General features: G+C 42.3%; 1 protein-coding gene across 3 annotated transcripts in view; it reads left to right on the top strand.

Moving 5' to 3' along the window:
* The window catches only part of LOC125716623 (calmodulin-regulated spectrin-associated protein 2-like), a 39,535-nt gene extending 20,828 nt beyond the window's left edge, over positions 1-18,707 (top strand). The window contains exons 5-19 of one of the 3 annotated variants that reach the window (XM_048989119.1): positions 1,994-2,026; positions 3,754-3,895; positions 4,599-4,738; positions 8,029-8,119; positions 8,226-8,325; positions 8,436-8,473; positions 8,621-8,690; positions 8,799-10,902; positions 11,421-11,557; positions 12,350-12,570; positions 13,133-13,229; positions 13,808-13,867; positions 15,004-15,119; positions 15,386-15,504; positions 15,643-18,707. In XM_048989119.1, coding sequence (XP_048845076.1) covers positions 1,994-2,026; positions 3,754-3,895; positions 4,599-4,738; positions 8,029-8,119; positions 8,226-8,325; positions 8,436-8,473; positions 8,621-8,690; positions 8,799-10,902; positions 11,421-11,557; positions 12,350-12,570; positions 13,133-13,229; positions 13,808-13,867; positions 15,004-15,119; positions 15,386-15,504; positions 15,643-15,948 — 3,774 coding nt within the window. In that variant the 3' untranslated portion in view covers positions 15,949-18,707. The remainder of the gene's footprint in view (positions 1-1,993; positions 2,027-3,753; positions 3,896-4,598; positions 4,739-8,028; positions 8,120-8,225; positions 8,326-8,435; positions 8,474-8,620; positions 8,691-8,798; positions 10,903-11,420; positions 11,558-12,349; positions 12,571-13,132; positions 13,230-13,807; positions 13,868-15,003; positions 15,120-15,385; positions 15,505-15,642) is intronic. The other 2 variants (XM_048989120.1, XM_048989121.1) reach the window with 2 other exon arrangements.
* Positions 18,708-18,857: the final 150 nt, after the last annotated feature.

The raw sequence follows: 18,857 nt of genomic DNA, 5'->3' as shown, positions 1-18,857 counted from the left end.
TTCCATTAGCCTATCCGTGTCACAAATGCAATGCGAGGACAGGGGCTTGTTGATCCTCAGAATGATATAACAGTCTAGACAGGGCCTTCTGTGTCAAAAAGCACAACTCTGGCCGCACGTACCCCTACCCCACCCTCACTGGCACAGTAGCCACGCGACAGACACCGCGTCTCTGCAAAGAGGAATTAGCACCACCTTGTGGGCACTCAGGATCACTGCAGGTATTTGCAGCGGCTAGTTCATTACAGAGCCTCGTGCCACCTACGAACCGTGGCAGAAGAACCGCAGACGTCGGGGCCTTTAATAGTTACCGCCACTGCCTCATGGGCGGTCTCTATTGTAAGGAGCCAGTCTGCGTCAGGACACGTGCCGTCCTTGTCCCGCTCCGACCCTCTCGGGAGCTGAAATTCGTGACCTGATACATGCAGATATAAGAAGAAACCCAACATGAGCCCATTTTGGTACTTGTGTACCCTTTTGGGCCGTCCAGGATAGGGGGGTATTTTTGGAAGTTTCGATGTTTATTCTCACTCTCTGTGTATTTTTACATTTATTTATTTAGCTTTCTCTTTTATCCAAAGCGACATACAGTTGAGAAAAGCGGGGTCAGACAGTCCCTGGGGAAATTGGGGGGGGGGTTATGGGCCTTGCTGGGGGCCTTAACGGTGAAATCACTCTGCCGACCGCGGGATTTAAACCAGCGACTTTCCGATCACAGGCACAATGTCCTAACCCGCTGAGCAGCTCACCTCCCCATTGCCTTTCACAGTAGAATTCATCGCTGCTCTGGGCCTCAGTACTGAGTGCATTAATGACTTGTCTGTCCTTGTGACGCTAACATGAAACAAAAGGCATAGACCTCAGAATGCCATTGACGGCGACCTTTTTTTGGTTTTTGTACTGAAGCCAGAAGTTGAGGATGGCCTTTATGCAAGAGTTGTACAATTTGTCACTTAATCACTGGAACCTCTTTAGGCACTTTGCAGCAAGTACCCAATGTTTGTGCCCTTGCCTCATCAGAAGTTAAGCGACTAAAACATGAATGACTCATGAACAAACCACAGCTTGTTTTAAAGCCGACGTCCACTCACACGCCAGGTGTGCTAGTACAGTAGGAGGTATATGATTGGTGTAAAGGGGAAAAAAAAAGTTAATAATGCATCTCAGCACGCTCCGGTAAATGTGATTGGCTGTGGCCAAAGATCTTTCATTACCAGTCATCTCATCAGTCACAAAACATTGATCTGATTGGTTTTGGACTAACACCAAACTGAAGCTTTCCCTGTTATCACCAGCCAAACGTTCAGCCATGTCTAAAAGGCATTGTCTTAGAACTGAAGGCATTCAAAATCAAGAACAAAGTGGAATTGCTTTTCAGACAGTGTAAATATATTTAGCTCTTCATTGAATTTTGAATTTAACCCCTATGCACCTCATTTGACATTTCTGTGTGTCTGGACTTTCCTTTCTGCACTTTCCAGTAATTCCAACAATAATGCATATTTTTATAGACCTAGTTTATGAAACTACCTTGTATTTATAGATGGCCTTTAAAGTTCTCTACACAGAGCTTGCAGCACAGGCCTATGGAAACAGCACATTCAGGTTTTCTCATGGGTGGAAACCATCTAATGTTGAAGAAACCACTATTTGGGATGTTAGACTGTACTGTGGTTCAGTGTTTCTCAATTCAGTCCTCAGGCCGCCCCATGCAGGTCAAATTTTTGCTGTAGTCCCCCGTTTGTACCAGGTAAAGCCTTTGTAATGAACTGAAAATGAAATGCCTTGTGAAGGTTTTGGAACACAAATGTAGATTGGCTGGGTTAAACATGGGGGGCGTGGCTTTGTGGGCGGGGCTCTTCTCAAATGCCCAGACCTAGACTGGCTTGTTCATTTCATGCTGATGGTTCTTCCTATTCTTTCTATCACATTTGTTTGAAATTGTTTTATTTGTTTTTCAATTTTTTTGCACCACTTTCTTGCTGGGATGAAGTCTCCAATCAAATGGTATTGGAAACTGGTTCCCGTAAGTTCACCAAACTGCTTCTCTGCACACGACCCCCCCCCCCCCCCCCCACCACACACACCATTCCATTGCATCATCTCTCCTTTGTGTTTGAGAAGCATGCAGCCTACCATAGACATGAGCACTCATTTCACCTGGGGGAGAAAAGGGTGAAGTTGCTCCTGAATTCTGATCTAGAATCAATTGTAGATTAAGAAATACCTATTAACCTTAGGTGAGGGTATGCATGTCCTAGATCAGGGCATAGAGGCAATTCCAACCCCAAGAACTATGTTTAAACCCTAGTCTGTGCCACTTATCCCTTCCGAGGTATACCAAGACATATTTGCGATATGATTTCTATGGGGGTTGTAAGCAACCCTACAGCCACTAGCATTCTGGATCATTAACTTTGAATTTTGCATCAGTGTGTGTTAGAAACCCTTATGGAGGTTTTATTTACACAAAATTGTTCAGAGAGCAGGGAAAGACATCTGATTGGTTAGTCCCGCGTCCTGAAGTTGCTTGGACCCACCTCCTATACAATCTGATTGGTTCTCTCTCTGAAACAATCTTTTTTTTCCATTCTGTCCTCAGAACATTTTCGTGTAAGCAAAACTCCCATGAGTGTTAGAGACAGTCTTATAATTGACGTCCGTGAGTGTCAGGTGTTTTTGCTACAGGATTTTTAAAAATGAGTGACTTCACTTTTCAATTATATGAATAAAATATTAAAATCTTAACATCAGGCTCTCCAGCCAACTCCTATAACTGCTTATGTGTTGCATGGTTTATATGGATTCCACCCTAAGTTTGACAACATGTAATGAATTTTATGTCACCAGTAATAAATAATTTATGCTTCCCAATCCAGAACAGTGCTGGCCCAGTCAATGTTCCATTCTCATTTTTCGGAAGCACTCACTCCACTTCAGCCTTCTCAGTTAACCTTTGTGTTTTAATATGCTTTTGTCAAGGACATAATTGGAGTTTGGAGATAATACCGCATATGAGTATGGAAGAACCTTGCTGACTGCACTGAGAACGGTTACTTTAATTTGGGCCTCCCGGGGGTGATGCATATCACAATGCAAATGTGTTTGCTGGCACTTGACCCAATATGTGCTATTAAATATTACATCATGGCCTCCGTGATTCGCAGAAAGGGGTGTGTGGGTTTCATTCAGTTGCATCTGGTGGCGGTGAATGATTGGACCACCATTAATCTAATAAACCGGGACATGAATAACGTGAGTGATTTAACACACACCAGCCACACACACGGAGTTGAATCAGCAAAATGTAGTTATTTAACCACACCAGCAGTTATACAGCAGAGCCATGGTATTTATTGAAACTAAGCCCTATTGCATTTAGTATTTTTTATTGCTGGGTCTAAGCGCACGGGCGAGGAGGATGACGGGCCTGGAACGGAATCTCCTGCTGTAGGTCTCAGTACATAAGTTTCTTCCAAGGTGGACTTACAGCGCAAATCAAAACTGGTCCAGTAGCTGCATGACATCAAAAGAAGTGCCTGCAATCCCAAAATGCACCAGTAGCATATATTCTGCATGTGGCTTTGCCCTGGTTTGTCTGTCCAATTGAATCCTTCTGTTTCCGGAGCTACTTCCCGAGCTAAACTTGTCTGTAGTTATGTATATGTGTGTGCTGTAAGCGTGTAGGGTTCGCTGACTGTGACGGGGGCTCGCTTTTGAGTGTGTTCTCACCAGGCGTTTGTCACTGCACAGGCTCGGTACAGGAAAGAGCAGGCGATATGCAGACAAGCTCCATGTCTCCCCCTGGTGGACAACCTGCTGAAGGACACCGCGGATGGCTGTGCCATAGCCGTACTCCTCCACTTCTACTGCCCGGACCTTGTCAAGCTGGAAGGTACGACATTGCTTCTGTCGACCAGGAGGGCAGCAAGTAGCTGCCTTACTGGTATGGACTGAGTAAGTGGAGCGTTGAGTTGCAGTCTGCTGTCATGGTCGCCAGGATGTCTACTGCACTTGGAAAACCTAGAAATAGATATAAGCCATTTGTCACTTTGGACAAGTACTTAAAATAAATAGTATCGACCGTTTTGCGAAATTAACGCATCCCACAGATTTTCCTAAAATAGTAATGTGGTCCAATAGACAATAAGGATCTCTCTGTAGGGATAACACGTTTCATGGAAATTTGCAGAAACGTGTTTTTCGGTGCTAATCACAGTCGGGCGTCTATCTTACTACAGCTAAATAATCCTTCACTGTAGATGGTAAGTAGGGATGAGATTAATCTTGTCACTTAGCCATTAATGAAATTTCCCAGAATACAAGTAGACGAAGGCTAGTCGTTACATGGCAGGTGTATGAGAGGTGTTTGTGTGCTTCTGGAAATTATCCTGTATGGTATTTTCAGCAAGGTGCCATCTGGCTTGTAATCTGGTTGACTAGAGTACCATTGAGAAGAGTGTAGTTTTACCATGCAGCAGATATTTGTTTGGTTAGTTTCTTTGTGTCTTGCAAGTGTTTATAGTATTGAGAGGAAAAACCTTGTCTCCTAAGTAGTGATGACATTACGGGGTATGTCTTGCCCTCCTGCCTAACAGACATATGCCTGAAGGAGGCCATGTCATTGGCGGACAGTTTGTACAACCTCCAGCTGATTCAGGACTTCTGTGGGGATAACCTGGACCGATGCTGCCACTTTACCCTCGAAGACATGGTCTACGCCTCCTCGTCCATTAAGGTGAGCTTGGCATCCTCACACAGGGATGTGTTAATGAGAGATCCTCAAGCTTGGAGGTTTGGGTTTATGAGTCTGGATGTTGCATTTGTAGAGGAGCTCTAACCTTGATAGTGCTGCTCTGGCCAGTGAGTCATGAGTCATGGGTTCCTAGAACCACTAAGCCTGCAGTAAATGTTTTTTGCCAGGAGGAAAGCCTTGGTATTTTCTTCCTCAATGAGTCATCAACAGTTTCATCATTCTGTTTTCAAGATGGTCCCTAACCTACATTTCCTGCAGAGGGTTTTTCTATCACAGCTAATAACACTTGAGTCTTGCTGTTCATTTTTGACACAATAGTTGAGCAGAACTTGCATTCATCTCAGTTGTATGTCTGACATGGCTTCTTAGCAGTTACCTCTGCCTGTGAGGTGGAGGGAGTGAAAATGATTTTGTGTAAAGGGTTCTAATAGGATACACAACTTCTTAACATGGTCATACTGCAAAAAGTATTCAGTTTTCCAAGTTCTGTTTTTGTGCTTCACAGCCGGGTGAAATTATGCACTGACTGGATGCAAGAAGCCCCAGTTAGCTGTGTATGTCATTATATTACAGTCAACTGGAGACTCTCATTATAGTTCCAGCATCTAGGCAATGCTACTATAATGAGGCTCTAGACTGAAGAAATTCTCTCGTTAGGCGTGGAATGAAAGTCTCCAGTCAGGCAGCTCACTGTGGAGACGGCTGTAGATAAGCGAAGCTTGGACACACAAGTGCTGTGGACAAATGAACCCCGGCTCTCGTCCATTGAGATGGAAATGGGAGTTGGCTGCCTTGTCTATTCCTTTGAATGATCTGCCCCCCTGCTTCACCCATCTCACCCCCCCCCCAACTGTGAAGGCCTGGCTTCTGCTCAAATTGAGATTTGGGTGTGAGGCAGTCAGAGTGTTTCTGTAAAAAAAAAAAAAAAAAAAAAAACCTACTCTTGTCCCTAAGCCTTTTGTAGCCAAGGAAAAAATTTGGGTTGTAGGGGATCTGAGTAGGAGAACCTCTTAGCCCGGCAGCACTCAGGCACACATTGGCTGATTTGTAGCAGATATGGGTAGTTTGTAGACGTTGTCAGATCGTATCCTGGGAAAAACTTTTGTCGGTGCAATTTGCTACAGAGTGAAGCATTTATATCAAAAATAGTCGATCTTATTTTTTAAGGACATTTCTAAAAGAAAAATGTGGTTCTTTTTGAGTCTTTTATTCTATTGCATGCTATTGGTGACACAATGGTTTAATCATGCAAATGCTTGTGGTAAGAGTCATAATGCATGTCAACATTCTAATTCTAACTCAGAATTGGAGCCCTGTCTCATCGGTGTTGTAATATTCTCATTAACAGACCTCTGAACTTAATGTAGCTTCTTCATACCCTTTTCCATCTAGTTTTCTTTTATATAAAGCTTTTGTTTACCCAAAAGCTCCATCAAAGCTTAAGGGAAAGTGGTTTTCCTGGGGGACACGCCCAGCCGCCGTTGCCAATCATGAAACAGTATCCGATTCAGAATCCCACTCAAAGTACAGCTGTGAGTAATAACCGTGTCATAAAAGCTACGAGTATTTCACGCAATCCATAACACATGTCTTACACGTTGAAAGTTACGGACTCCATGATGGATACCCTGGTTCAGCATAAACTGTGGTAGACTTGACTCTTGGTTACAATCACACATACAGCTGGAGGTCTAAATGGCCTCATTGTTGAAAAATAGATCATTAAGCCTCGCTGCTATAAACAGAAACCATATGAGGAATCTGCTTACATCACGGATGCTCTGATTGGTTGCATTGCAGAAAGGAAACATTTCTTCCTGGATCTCCATTGAAGACCCTGATCCCCGCAGTTAACATGTGTGTCTTGATGACATACCTCCTACCCAGTCATCTTAAGAATACTTGGTTCAAATGTCTATGAAAGAAAAAACATTTCGTTAACTAAAGAGGTGAACTACTGAAGATTGTTTTGATTATTTTAAAGGTGCAATTCTTGTACATAAATCATGAAATTCACTCCTTGACAACAGTGTTCAAGTTTTTTTTTTTTTTTTTGGCAAAGGAGAATCCAATTTCACATTAGTAAACATATTTCGATGTCCAGAATTTAAGCAGAATTTGGTCAGTTATTTGAACTGCTCAATGAAACGTTGGTCTGATTTATTTTCTCTTAAAATCCATCAAATCCAAAGAATTTTTTTTCCAGAAGTTTACCACTGATGTACCCTGAGCATGGTCCCGCCCCAAGCACTGCTCCCCGGGGGGCTGAATTAGCTGCCCCCTACTATGTCACATTGTCACATATGGGTTAAATGCAGAGGACACATTTCATTGTGAATTGTGTGCTGCGGTGTGTCAACAATGACAATCACAAAATTCAAATTCTAAATATGTGGCAGAAAAGGGTTATCACGTGTTTTTTATAGTGCATGACAGACACGAAATGTAGTTGTATCTGGTTGATTGATTTGCTGTCCTACATCATCCTAGATTATACTGTCCTAGATCTTTCACACAGGAGTGTACTCCTCTTATTCATGAGGGAGGTATCAAAACTCATAAATAAAAAAACACACGCTGCACAATCATATTCTAAAATCACTTTCTAGTTGCATCATTCTTTTTTCTCTGGGTCAAGCATAAATTCAGAAGACTGTTTGCATGACTAACTTTGGTTTTTTGCCCTTGTGCTTAAGAAGAAATTATAACAAAGCAAACCGCATACAGTACGGGTATGCAGTAACAATTGTGCTAAGAAGGGTTTATTTAATGTAGCAAATGGAGACCTCTAGTGGTGACCACATTAGGCATACAGCTCTTCTCCTCTCAAGTTCCTCTTGGAAGGTTTCCTTCGACAACATTACTACAGTAATATCTAGACCAGGGGTGGGCAAACTTATCCGCAAAGGGCCGGTGTGTATGCAGGTTTTTGGGATAACCTTCTGGTCAGCTGTTCAAACCCAGGTCTGAGGACTCTTCAGCCAATCAGCCTTCTAATTAATAATCTAATTATGGAGTCGCAGCAAAAACCTGCATACACTGCAGCCCTTTCTGAAAAAGATTGGTCACCCCTGTTCTAGACCCACCACTCTTATCATGGTATATATACGTGCTGTTGGTTTGTTGGCTACTCACTGCATCAAGGTGGTGCAGTGAGTTGCAGTGCAATCTTATGCCTCCAGGGTTGTGAGTTTGTTATGGAGTTACAGAAGATGGACGGGTGGATGCTTTGTGCCCTGACCTTAATTCCTCTTCACTCTATTCTGCTCCAGAACAACTACCTGGTGTTCATGGCAGAGCTGTTCTGGTGGTTCGAAGTCGTGAAGCCCTCGTTTGTGCGGCCCCAGGTGCTGCGCTCTGAAGGTATGGATTCGCCGAAACAAATGGACACACTTTTACGCAGCATGATAGCTTTCGAAGACGCCATGACTTTGTAAGTGCATCTAATCGAAGTTTGGTCTGCTTCCAGTGCTAGAACCATCATCTTTGAGAGGAATACCCTCAGTGCCCATCTCTAATGCCACCAACAGAAGCTTTATGGAGAATCCCCCACCTCCACAACACCCAAGGTCAGTTTAGCTTCCACTATATGCATCGCTATATATCTATAATGAGTTACTACATGACTAAAGTGCACTTCCACAAATGAGAAAAGCCTCTGTCTCCTTCTCACTGCAAGCTCGCCTCTTAAAGCCCAGCCTCAGACTTCCACTTCAGGTAAGAGACAATTACTGAACTACTGACATTTGACATCTCCCCGTTCTCTTTGAGATGTTTGTGCACTTTAAGTATTACCTATGTTTTCTATGACTGTTATGTGTATGTTTGATTTTTCTGATTTGTGCAATTGTTGTGCAATGTTAGGTATAATAAAACGATCAACCTCATTGTCTTACATGGACGGCTGTGTGGGCACGTGGCCTAAGGAAAAACGGTCAGTGAACAAAATGTGCGCGTCAGATGTCTAGGTGAATAATGCTGTTTGCTAAAGTGACGCCACGATCTTGAACTGTTCCGTTTTCTCTGTCCCTCCGTCTGATAGATCATCTGCACATGGGATATCTTTTGACATTCCTTTTGATAAGGAGGACACTGTAAAGAGCTCCACGGTCTCCAACCGAGGCATGACCAGGTCCATCAGCACAGATGGGCTGGGCTTCAAAGTGAATCACGTGTCCAAGAACATGAAGAGGAATCTTTCCTTCCAGCCTGTGAATGGGCAGAGTGAGAGAGAAGGCATTGAGGAGGAGGAATTTCCAGTGAACCTAGTAGGTAGCGACACTGAACGACAGCCTGAAAGGTCTCTACCCAAGGATAACAAGGGATTATTGAATGGCCAAGTCTCAGATGATCATGGGAACCTTCCCATGCCCAGCATGGAGGAGGCCCTGAAGATCATCCATGATTCTGAAAGGCCACAAGGCAGCATTCAGGCGGAGGCTATAGATAATGGGTTTTTTCTTCATGGCCTTGAGACGGGGAATTCGTGCCCCAAAGCACGAGGTGCTGAAGCAGACGCAGACTCAGTTTCAACAGAGGTGGACACAGGAATCCATGTACGCACTGAAGACATCCAGGAGACCCTGGATGAGGACTCATCCTTGAAGGACTACACAGTCAGCTTGGACTCAGACATGGACCATGACTTTGAGCTCAGGGTCAGTAAGGCTCGAGAGATGACGAGTCCTTGCTCCAGTTCAATGAGTGCGAGGTCCCATACCGAAAGTACAGCCTCCTCTAGTTCTGGTGTCAAGATGACCAGCTTTGCTGAGCAGAAGTTTAAAAAGCTGAACCATGTGGAGGGACGGAGCACCAGCAGCAGCTCTCCCAAGACCACCCCCGAAAGCTCTGAGTTTAATATCCCACACATGGTGGCATGGGCTCAGATGGCTCAGGAGAGTCCCATGCGTCAGTCTCCCCGAGACCCTACCCAAATGCTAGCCTCAGAAATGGTCCATCTGAAGATGAAGCTGGAGGAGAAACGGAGGGCCATTGAAGCACAGAAGAAGAAAGTAGAAGAGGCTTTTACCAGACACAGGCAGAAGATGGGCAGGACAGCCTTCCTGAATGTGGTGAGGAAGAAGGGGGCTGCCACCTCACCACTCAAGGATGAAGCAGGAGCTGGGGAGGGTAACTCATCATCCGGTGATAACCTGTCCAACAAACCACCTGCTGATGGCAGCCAACAGCCTGTGAAGGGTAAACTGGATGGTGAAGACACGGACCGAAGCCAGGTCACGTGGATGAAGTCCTCCAGCGATGAGAGCACCGGCGAGGTGGATATGGCGGAGTACACCAAGTCCATCGAGAAACTCAATACCTCGCTTAACTTCCTGCAAGGAGAGATGCAGAGACTGGCCCAGCAGCAGGAGGTCATCATGCAGATGAGGGAGCAGCAGTCGTGGGTCATCTCCCCATCCCAACCTTCTCCACAGAAACAAGTGCAAGATCTCCGCCATTCCACTCGCTCCGTGGGGTCTATGTCTCCTGTGTTGTCTTCTGCTGGGTCTCCTCGACCTACCCACCGCTCTCCAGCAACCTTAAAGAGGAAATCGGCATCATTTCACTCCAGGACCCCTCGGACGCCTCGGCCGAGTGAGCTGAAGATCACCCCCTTCAATCGGATGCTCAATACCCCACAGTCGGTCGACAGCCTTCCCAGACTGCGAAAGTTCTCTCCCAGCCAGACCCAGACCACCTCCTATACATACTTAGGTCACGACTCCAGGCCCACGAGAGGACCAGACCCCAAGCCTGAAGAAAGCACACGAGGCACCAAAAATGAACAGCCGGCACTGGAGTCACCAGCGCAGGCGACCAAGGCTGTGGACCCAGCTCCTGCCCCAACCAAAGAAACAAAGCAGAAAGAACAGGACCGAAGCTCAGCGGTGGGTCTAAGAGAAGGGAGCAAACCCAGGGAATCCAAAGTATCTGAGGTGTTAACCCAACCGGTTACAGAGACCTTCACTGTCATATCATCTGCACATCCCACCGGATCTACTGGTCCCACTGCCAAGAACTTGATAGAGGTGCCACTATCTGTTCTCAAACCACTGGACAGCCAGGGACTGGAAAAGGATGAAAGTGGAGCTGGCAAAGAGGTCCCCAAGGAAGAACAGAAAATGTGCTGTGGCTTCTTTTTCAAGGTAAAGATATGAACAATTATATATGGTCACAGTGCCCTGGGATCATGATACAATGTGCTAGGATTCAAAACACAAGACATGTCAGGTTGCAACTGAAATTTTCATTTACATTCCTTTGGCTTCTCTTATATAACATTTTTATGAATTATCATACCCACTTTTTACATCTGATTAATGAGTTGTGTACTTAAAGGGAGGAAACTGTCAGAATATTGAGAAAATACAGTCAGCAAGGCTCTGATTCAGGTCATAATTCTAGTTTATGAATAATTAAATAAAAGTTACAAGCAAAAGATTTTCTGCAGAAGTTTGCTAGATGACAAGACTCAAAAATTGTACATGGGTAACTTACACATTTTGCACTGCAAAGAAATCTGTAGTTTGGCATCTGACAGAAAGGGTTTGGGTTAATTTGCTTGCAAGCATCAGTAATCACAGATGAAAGCATCATGTTTCACGAGGAAAGTCTTGACAAGTCACAGTGAAGCTGTTATGCCTCTGGGTGTTGCTGTTTCCAGGATGACATGAAGGGCGAGGAAGACATTGCTCAGAAGAGAGCAGCGCTGCTGGAGAAGAGGCTAAGGAGAGAGAGGGAGACGCAGCAGAAAAGGCAGCAGCAGGAGGCCGAGCAGGAGCAGAAGAAGGAAATGGCAAGGTGAGCCCCTCACACTTCCTCTGCATCACTTCCTGTATGACCTCACACTTACTCCTCCCAACCCTGAACTGGGATGGAAGATGGTTGACTGGGTGGATGATTCTTAAGGATACATTGTATATATCATATCAATGTTTATACTGCATCAGACAACAGATAATGTGCATTTGTACAAATGTAAACAATATGAAGCTGATTTCTTCACAGTAATTTGGAAGAACGGTGCCATCAATAATGTAGTCTTTTGTACACAGAACATTATTTAAATGCTCACAACAAGCATTTATGCACTGAGATTCTAACTTGTGAAACTCCAAGTCTTCGCCTTCTTTGCTGCAGACTTGGCTATTTAGGACTTGTACTACCCTGGAACCATATCTATTACACATCACTCCAATAAACAAAGGCTCCATAATTCCAAATATACCTCAGTGCAACAGTATGTATGCACTGTGCATGATATGCATGTATGCATTTTGTTGCACTGAGGTATATTTGGAATTATTGTGCAGCTATATAGCTTAGTCCAAAAGGGCAGTGAGTTGCTCAAAGGGCTAAGCCTGTGATCAGAAGGTCCCCGGTTCGAGCTCAGCCTTGGTACATCTGTGGGTCCCAGACTAAGGCCCTTAACCCCCAGCCCCCTGGGTGTTGCTATGGGTGGCTGTCCTTCATGGCCAGCTTGCTCTCACCTACAGAGAACAAGGTATGGGCAGGAGTAAAGAGAATTTCCCCATGGGGATCCACAAAGTATCAGTTATTATTATTATGAATACCGTCATCGTTTCCCATCAGAATGAAAGCGGAAGAGGAGAAGCAGAAGAAGGAGGACGAGAAGGCGCGGAAGGAGTTTATAAAGCAGGAGTATCTCAGGAGGAAGCAGCTTAAGCTGATGGAGGACATGGACAGTGTAATTAAACCGCGCTCCCTCAGTGCCAAGCAGAAGAAGCCCCGCCCCAAATCCATACACAGAGACGTCATGGAGTCTCCCAAGCCTAGTGCCAAGGCTACTGCAGGTAAACACGTCAAGGATGTCATTCAGTTCCTCCTACTGCCCCTGCTGTCGGCCAGTCTTTTACTGTACACTTGATTAATAACACTCACTTCAAGTGAGCATTTGTCAGTGTGCAAATATTCAAGCCATTTTCTTGATCATTCTGTTCTTCAATTACATTGTTACCTTTACTAATAAATATTCAGCTGATGTCCAAATATTGTCAAAACCCTCAAGCATTTAGTGTTTTTTTAATACATTCGTATATAGTTTTGTGTTTAATTCAGAACTGCTTCTCATACAGTACACAGAATAGCAATATCCCATATCATCAGCAGTCTAGCACAGCAGGAGAAGGCTTAATTATTTATTCAGACCTGGGCTTACATGAGATTGACATGTGATGATGTGTTTTTGGAGGGGAAGCACTAGTGAAAATTGTGCATATTTACCCAATCCTGAATCTTTTACAATTTTTCAAACCGTCATAGTCAATGGTGCCGAAACAGTGGTGCTGCTGCAAGGTGCCACAGGTGTGCAGCAAACCCTCAGTTCTGATGTGATGGCGTTTGTCCTGCATACAGGTTCACGGCCTCGTGTTCATTCAGTCTCAAGTCTGTCTCTGGCTTCCCTCAATCTCAGGGACAACGAAAGCCTACAGTCTGAGAGGGTCCTTCCCAGGTAAGAACACCAGCCAGCCTGAGTTATCATTTCAGTCTTAACCAGATGTTTTGTTAGAGTATTATTTGTGCTATACCTAAATTTCTCATGGAAGTACTGAATGATACCGGAACCTTCCTCTTATAGCAGTAGCATTGAATTATTTATTGAACATTTCTTTTTTTTTTTCCAGAAAGTATGACATTTCTTAGTGCTAAAGTATGTTGAATTTATAACATTTCTGTCTGTTTTGATAATACAGCATAGTTTTTATGCTTAGATTTTGTCCGAATGAAATGCTTGCTTCTGCTGATCGCTGCAGCAGTTTTATTAAAAAACGAAAATTGATCTTTGATTAATTTTCATTAATCTGTCCATAGAGACATTTTACTCTTAACTCTGATCAGATTCAGGTGCCCATGCAGTCTTATACAACTTGCACATTCTTGTATCTGTTTTGTGCTGTAACCTGTCCCGTGTGTTACTGACTATCCCATGAATGTCTAACTGAAGTGCCTTCTGTACTAAAAAAACTGACATTGTCTGTTCTCCACACCTTCTTATTCTCCTCGTATTTTTTCTGGAATATTGTCGAGCAGTAGGCTAGCTTCTGGCAGCTTCTCCTACTTTCTGAGCTCTCCTAAAGTGAAAAAAGGAAGGTTGGTCTCTTTGCTGTAACCCAAGTCACTCCATTACTCCTGTTGCCTTCCCGTTTGAGGGATTATGTCATCAAGATAATGTCAATATACCGAGCTGAACACCTGCCAGTCACTCTCAGAAATAAACCTTAAAAAGCTATATTTATGTTACAGTAGTTCATTTTTAACACAATGATACTATCGCTCAGTGGGTCAGGATGCTGCGTCTGTGATCGGAAGGTCACTGGTTCAGATCCCAGGGTTGGCAGAGTGATGTCACCATTGGGCTCTTGAGCGTGGTCCTTAACTTCCCAAATTTCTCCAGGAACTGTACATCACTTTGGATAAAATGGAAGATTAAATGTTGGATTAAATACATGAATCAAAAATACAATGAGAATATTAATTTGTGAAAATGCAACCAAACAAATCTAATGTATGACCTGCTAATTAGACCTGTACATCCTTTCTAAGTAGGATTATCCATCCTAAAAACATTTTGAATAAACATTGATAACTAAGCTCCAGACCCAAACTCACCCCTTCCCCCCGCAGTCCTGACTAGAAAAACATTTGGAACATGTAGAATGTATATATCGGTAAATTCATATAATTCTTTCCAAAGCAAGGTTTATTTTTTTGTTTAAAACTCGCAAAAGTGCTAAAGTCCTTCGCTTGTACTACATAACCAGAATAGGTTGCATCAATATACTTGCATCCCTCTGCATCATTTCATATATAAATCATACGCTTTGAGGTTGCATCACAGCCGGTTCCTACCACATCTAATCCCCATGAGATTTTCATTGTTAACTGTTCAGTACTACACTCTGTCACCTGCCTTCTGAACATATCCATCAAAGCTTTGCTTCAGAAAACTCTAGCATAGTGTTTCCCAATCCCGTCCTCGGGGACCAACAGACAGTCCATGTTTTTGCTCCCTCCCATCTCCATAATGTGAATCCTGTCCCCGAGGACCGGATTGGGAAACGCTGCTTTTACAGTCTTTTTTTCCTTCGCTGCATGACCTTATTTGTACATGTGGAACGCTTCATGTGACTCGTTAGAACCACAGAGGTGAGGAGAGTGATGTCACAGTGTACTTGCTAATTACTTCTTTGCCTATCATACCTCGCCCTGCCCCAATCCACACCCAGACCAGACTCGGCAGACGGATGTCTTTCGCCCTGCCGCTCAGGAAGCCGAAACGGAGAGAAGGACTGGGAGAATGGCTCTACCACCTCATCGGTAGCTTCCAACACAGAGTACACAGGTTTGGGTCACTCGATACATTATTTGAGTATTTTGCACATGCTAATGAGTGTATAAGTCAAGTACTAATTTTCCATGCTTCTTTTTTCAGTTATGGAATGAATGTAGTTTCACAAAATGGTTTCAGGAAACAAAAGAACAACTTGCTCCCTTTTCTGTTGTGAAGCTCATCGAGATTTCTTAGCAGTAGCCTGCAGGTAGCATTATCGCACATTTAAATTCGGAAACCTCTTGAAGTCTGAAGATTTTGAGTTTGTCTCTGCACAGGACCAAAGCTGTACAAGGAACCCAGTGCCAAGTCTAATAAGCATATTATCCAGAATGCCTTGGCCCACTGCTGCTTGGCTGGGAAGGTCAACGAAGGTCAAAAGAACAAAATATTAGAGGTAGGTGGTCCAGTCTTAAGTCAGCTTGTAATTTAGTTACATGCATGGGAGAGAGTCCTGGCTGTTTATCCCAACAGCAGAGTGACAGCTGCAGAGAAATGGATTATAATATGGATATTATTTTTATTTTTTTTCCAGGAAATGGAGAAATCAGAAGCCAACAACTTCCTGATCCTTTTTCGAGATTCGGGTTGCCAGTTTCGATCCGTGTACACGTACTGCCCGGAGACGGAGGAGATCACCAAGCTGGCAGGGATTGGACCAAAGACCATCACCCATAAGATGATCGAGGGCCTGTATAAGTACAACTCTGACCGGAAGCAGTTCAGTCATATCCCTGCCAAAACTATGTCTGCCAGTGTTGATGCCATCACCATCTACAGCCACCTGTGGCAAACCAAAAAGCCAGGAACTCCCAAGAAAGTTCACTCCACAAAGTCCTAGTGGAACTTGAGGTTTTTTGTTGTTGTTTTTATTTTAAATTGGGACACTCCCAGTCCACACCATACCATACTATACATATCCCTTTGGATTAGGCACAATTCCATTTTTCTGACAAACACACACCTCTTCTTGCTTACATTTCCTCATTTATTTTCGTATTTTTGCTCTCAGCCAGAACAGAACTCTGATGTGGTTATGCACAACTGGAATGTATATCACCATTAGGTAGTATCAAATGAAAATGACTAAGTTGTTCAACACACCCAACCATGGACAACTGGGTGATTTTAATAAAAGTCTTGAATGTGTGCATGTGTGCAGTTCTCTGTGTGCTGAAAAGAAAGGGAGTGAGTGTCACATGATCTGGTACACAGACGCACTGAATGTCATTTGTCTGTGTAGGTAAAATTTTCATACGTTAACATTTGTGGCCTTATGCTTGTTTTGATTCGTAATTGACAGCAGCCAGGCATTTGTGAGCTTATCCCATTCGTATGCTTTCCTGTATGCTGGCTTCTGATTTTGTGATTGTCGTGCGAAATTTCAATATAAACGATCAGTCGAGACTGTGTGCGGAAGCAAAGTGGAAATGGCGCCTTCCACTGGTATTTGGAAACATTACCTTTACACATAATGGTAAATCACTACTGAAATACAACCAATTTGCTGGAAACTGGCAACAGACTTTGATTAATTTATTTTTACTATAGGAAACATTGCCTCTACATTGTATAAGCTTCAATAGTGACAAATGTTTCAGTGACTGTATATAGAAAATTTTGTATTCCAGGCAAATAGATGAGCTAGATCTTGTCCTTGACCAACCTAAGATAACTGTAAAGAAATTAGAAAACACTTACAATATACTGTTCTGAACACATTCATTGTATTTACCGATCAGTGTAACAGAAAATGACTTTAGAATAAAAGATACAAAAATATAGTTTAAAAGGGTTTGTAACATGTTTGGATCAGATAGTGATTCAAATCAATGTACTGTATATACAGGCAAATCTTGAATTAGACTATGTGACCTAGTTTGAAATTGTAAATAGCTTTAAAACAAGTGATTCATGGGTACCACAGAAACATTGTGTTTAATTAGTGACTCACTTGCTTAATCCTGTAAATCAAAGTACAGATTTGTGGAGCTGAACATAATATTACTTGTTAACTTTTGGTAAAAATATATATTTCTGCTATCGATGCTTTCATTTGAGCTGTGTAGATTAATATTGAAATATGAAGTATTCTATTTGGCTTTTAACCATGACATTGTTTTATTTATATACCATTGATCTCTTTTTATAGCATGGTCTTTTCAAATAAATTTATAACAACAAGATTCAGTGGGATGTGGATAATCTGTGCTCAGCACTGTGTATGTTTTGAAAAGACTGCAAATAACTTACCTTTTACTTAAGATTGTTTGAATCCAGGCCCATTCTGGATTTTGATTTGTGCATCATAATGTGCATTTTAGTTTAAATGAATAGTTTCGTTATGTAGTTATATGTACATAATTGGTAACAAAAAAACAATATATATGACAGTTGCCTTTTTTTTTAATAATTGGTCAAAGATTATTCATATTACTTGCATGAATATGATGTACTTGTAACCGGAAAACTACAAATTATGGGGAACCCGTATTTGTACTTAAAAATCTAAATTAAACGAGTATAGAGAATAATGAAATTGATGAAATACTATATGCGGTCATATCAGCATAATTCACAATCTGATTTTTAATTGGAAAATGACTTACTAAATCTTCAAATACCCTGTTACAAATTATGGCTGAAGATTTCATTGTATGTATTGCGCCACATATTTCAAATCATACATTAAATAAATACATCGTATTTCCAGTGTATTAGATACAAAAATACACTTTTACAAAGTTGTAAGGTAAATTTAGAGAAAAGCTGCATGTTATGTAAAAGACTCTTTTGCCATAACAAATTAATCCAAAGGTTTCAGAACCTCATTCTAGTAAAAATACTGGTGTGCATCCCATAGTATGAAGAGAGTTTTGAGTTACAGAAATTCCCATGGTTAATTGGTGTATGGTAACATTCCTCCACATTATGCCTATAAAACATGCAAAAACAAGCCATGCTTGTGCTCAGATTATCCCTGATGACTGTTCCTGTGCAAACATGCTTGTATCTGCTTTGGTCTGAAACAGATGGTTCCATGCACCTTGCATTGAACAGGTGCCCCTTTAGAAACAATAGATACATTTGTTTGTGGCGCTGGTCCAGCAAAATGAAAAATAACAGGTATATCTATATATGTTAATGTATATGACATTAAATGATAATTATCAAAAGTTATTTGTCAGTTGATATTTGCAACCCAAAATTACCCATTTTATAAGTTGCTGAGGTTGCAACAGATGGATCAAAAATGTCAGTTTATACAAATTGTTTATTTTGTTATTTTAAAAAATAAATGCTCCTTTTTGCAGGTCTGTTACAAATGCATTTCTGGCAAAAATCAGAAAGAAAATGATGCCTTTGACGTTTCATTGTATGAAAGAGGTTTGACTGTTATCATGGTCTTATTTGGCTGTTTAAAGCCAAGATGAATAGCTAGCAATTGTAAATGGATGCTGTTGAATATCGTTCTGTGTGACGTCCTGTTTTGCCATAAAAATATTATATTCTACAGCCTCCGTGCAGTAACCTGTTAACATATTGCTCAAGTCATGTGTGTTTTTCTTTTGACTTGAATAAAAACAAGCATGGCCTCCACTATTCGTATGACTCTCAGTAATATGCATTTGCAGCCTTTTATTTAGCTGGAACTACAACTATCATATACGAATTTATAGCACCGTCATACACACGCACACACACATTTGTATTCATATATTTGTTGGGACCATCCATTCGTTTCTATGA

The sequence above is a fragment of the Brienomyrus brachyistius genome, chromosome 21 (assembly GCF_023856365.1).
Source record: "Brienomyrus brachyistius isolate T26 chromosome 21, BBRACH_0.4, whole genome shotgun sequence".
Lineage (NCBI taxonomy): Eukaryota > Metazoa > Chordata > Actinopteri > Osteoglossiformes > Mormyridae > Brienomyrus > Brienomyrus brachyistius.
Note: the sequence above shows the minus strand (reverse complement) of the source record. Positions and strands in the feature narration are given on the sequence as shown.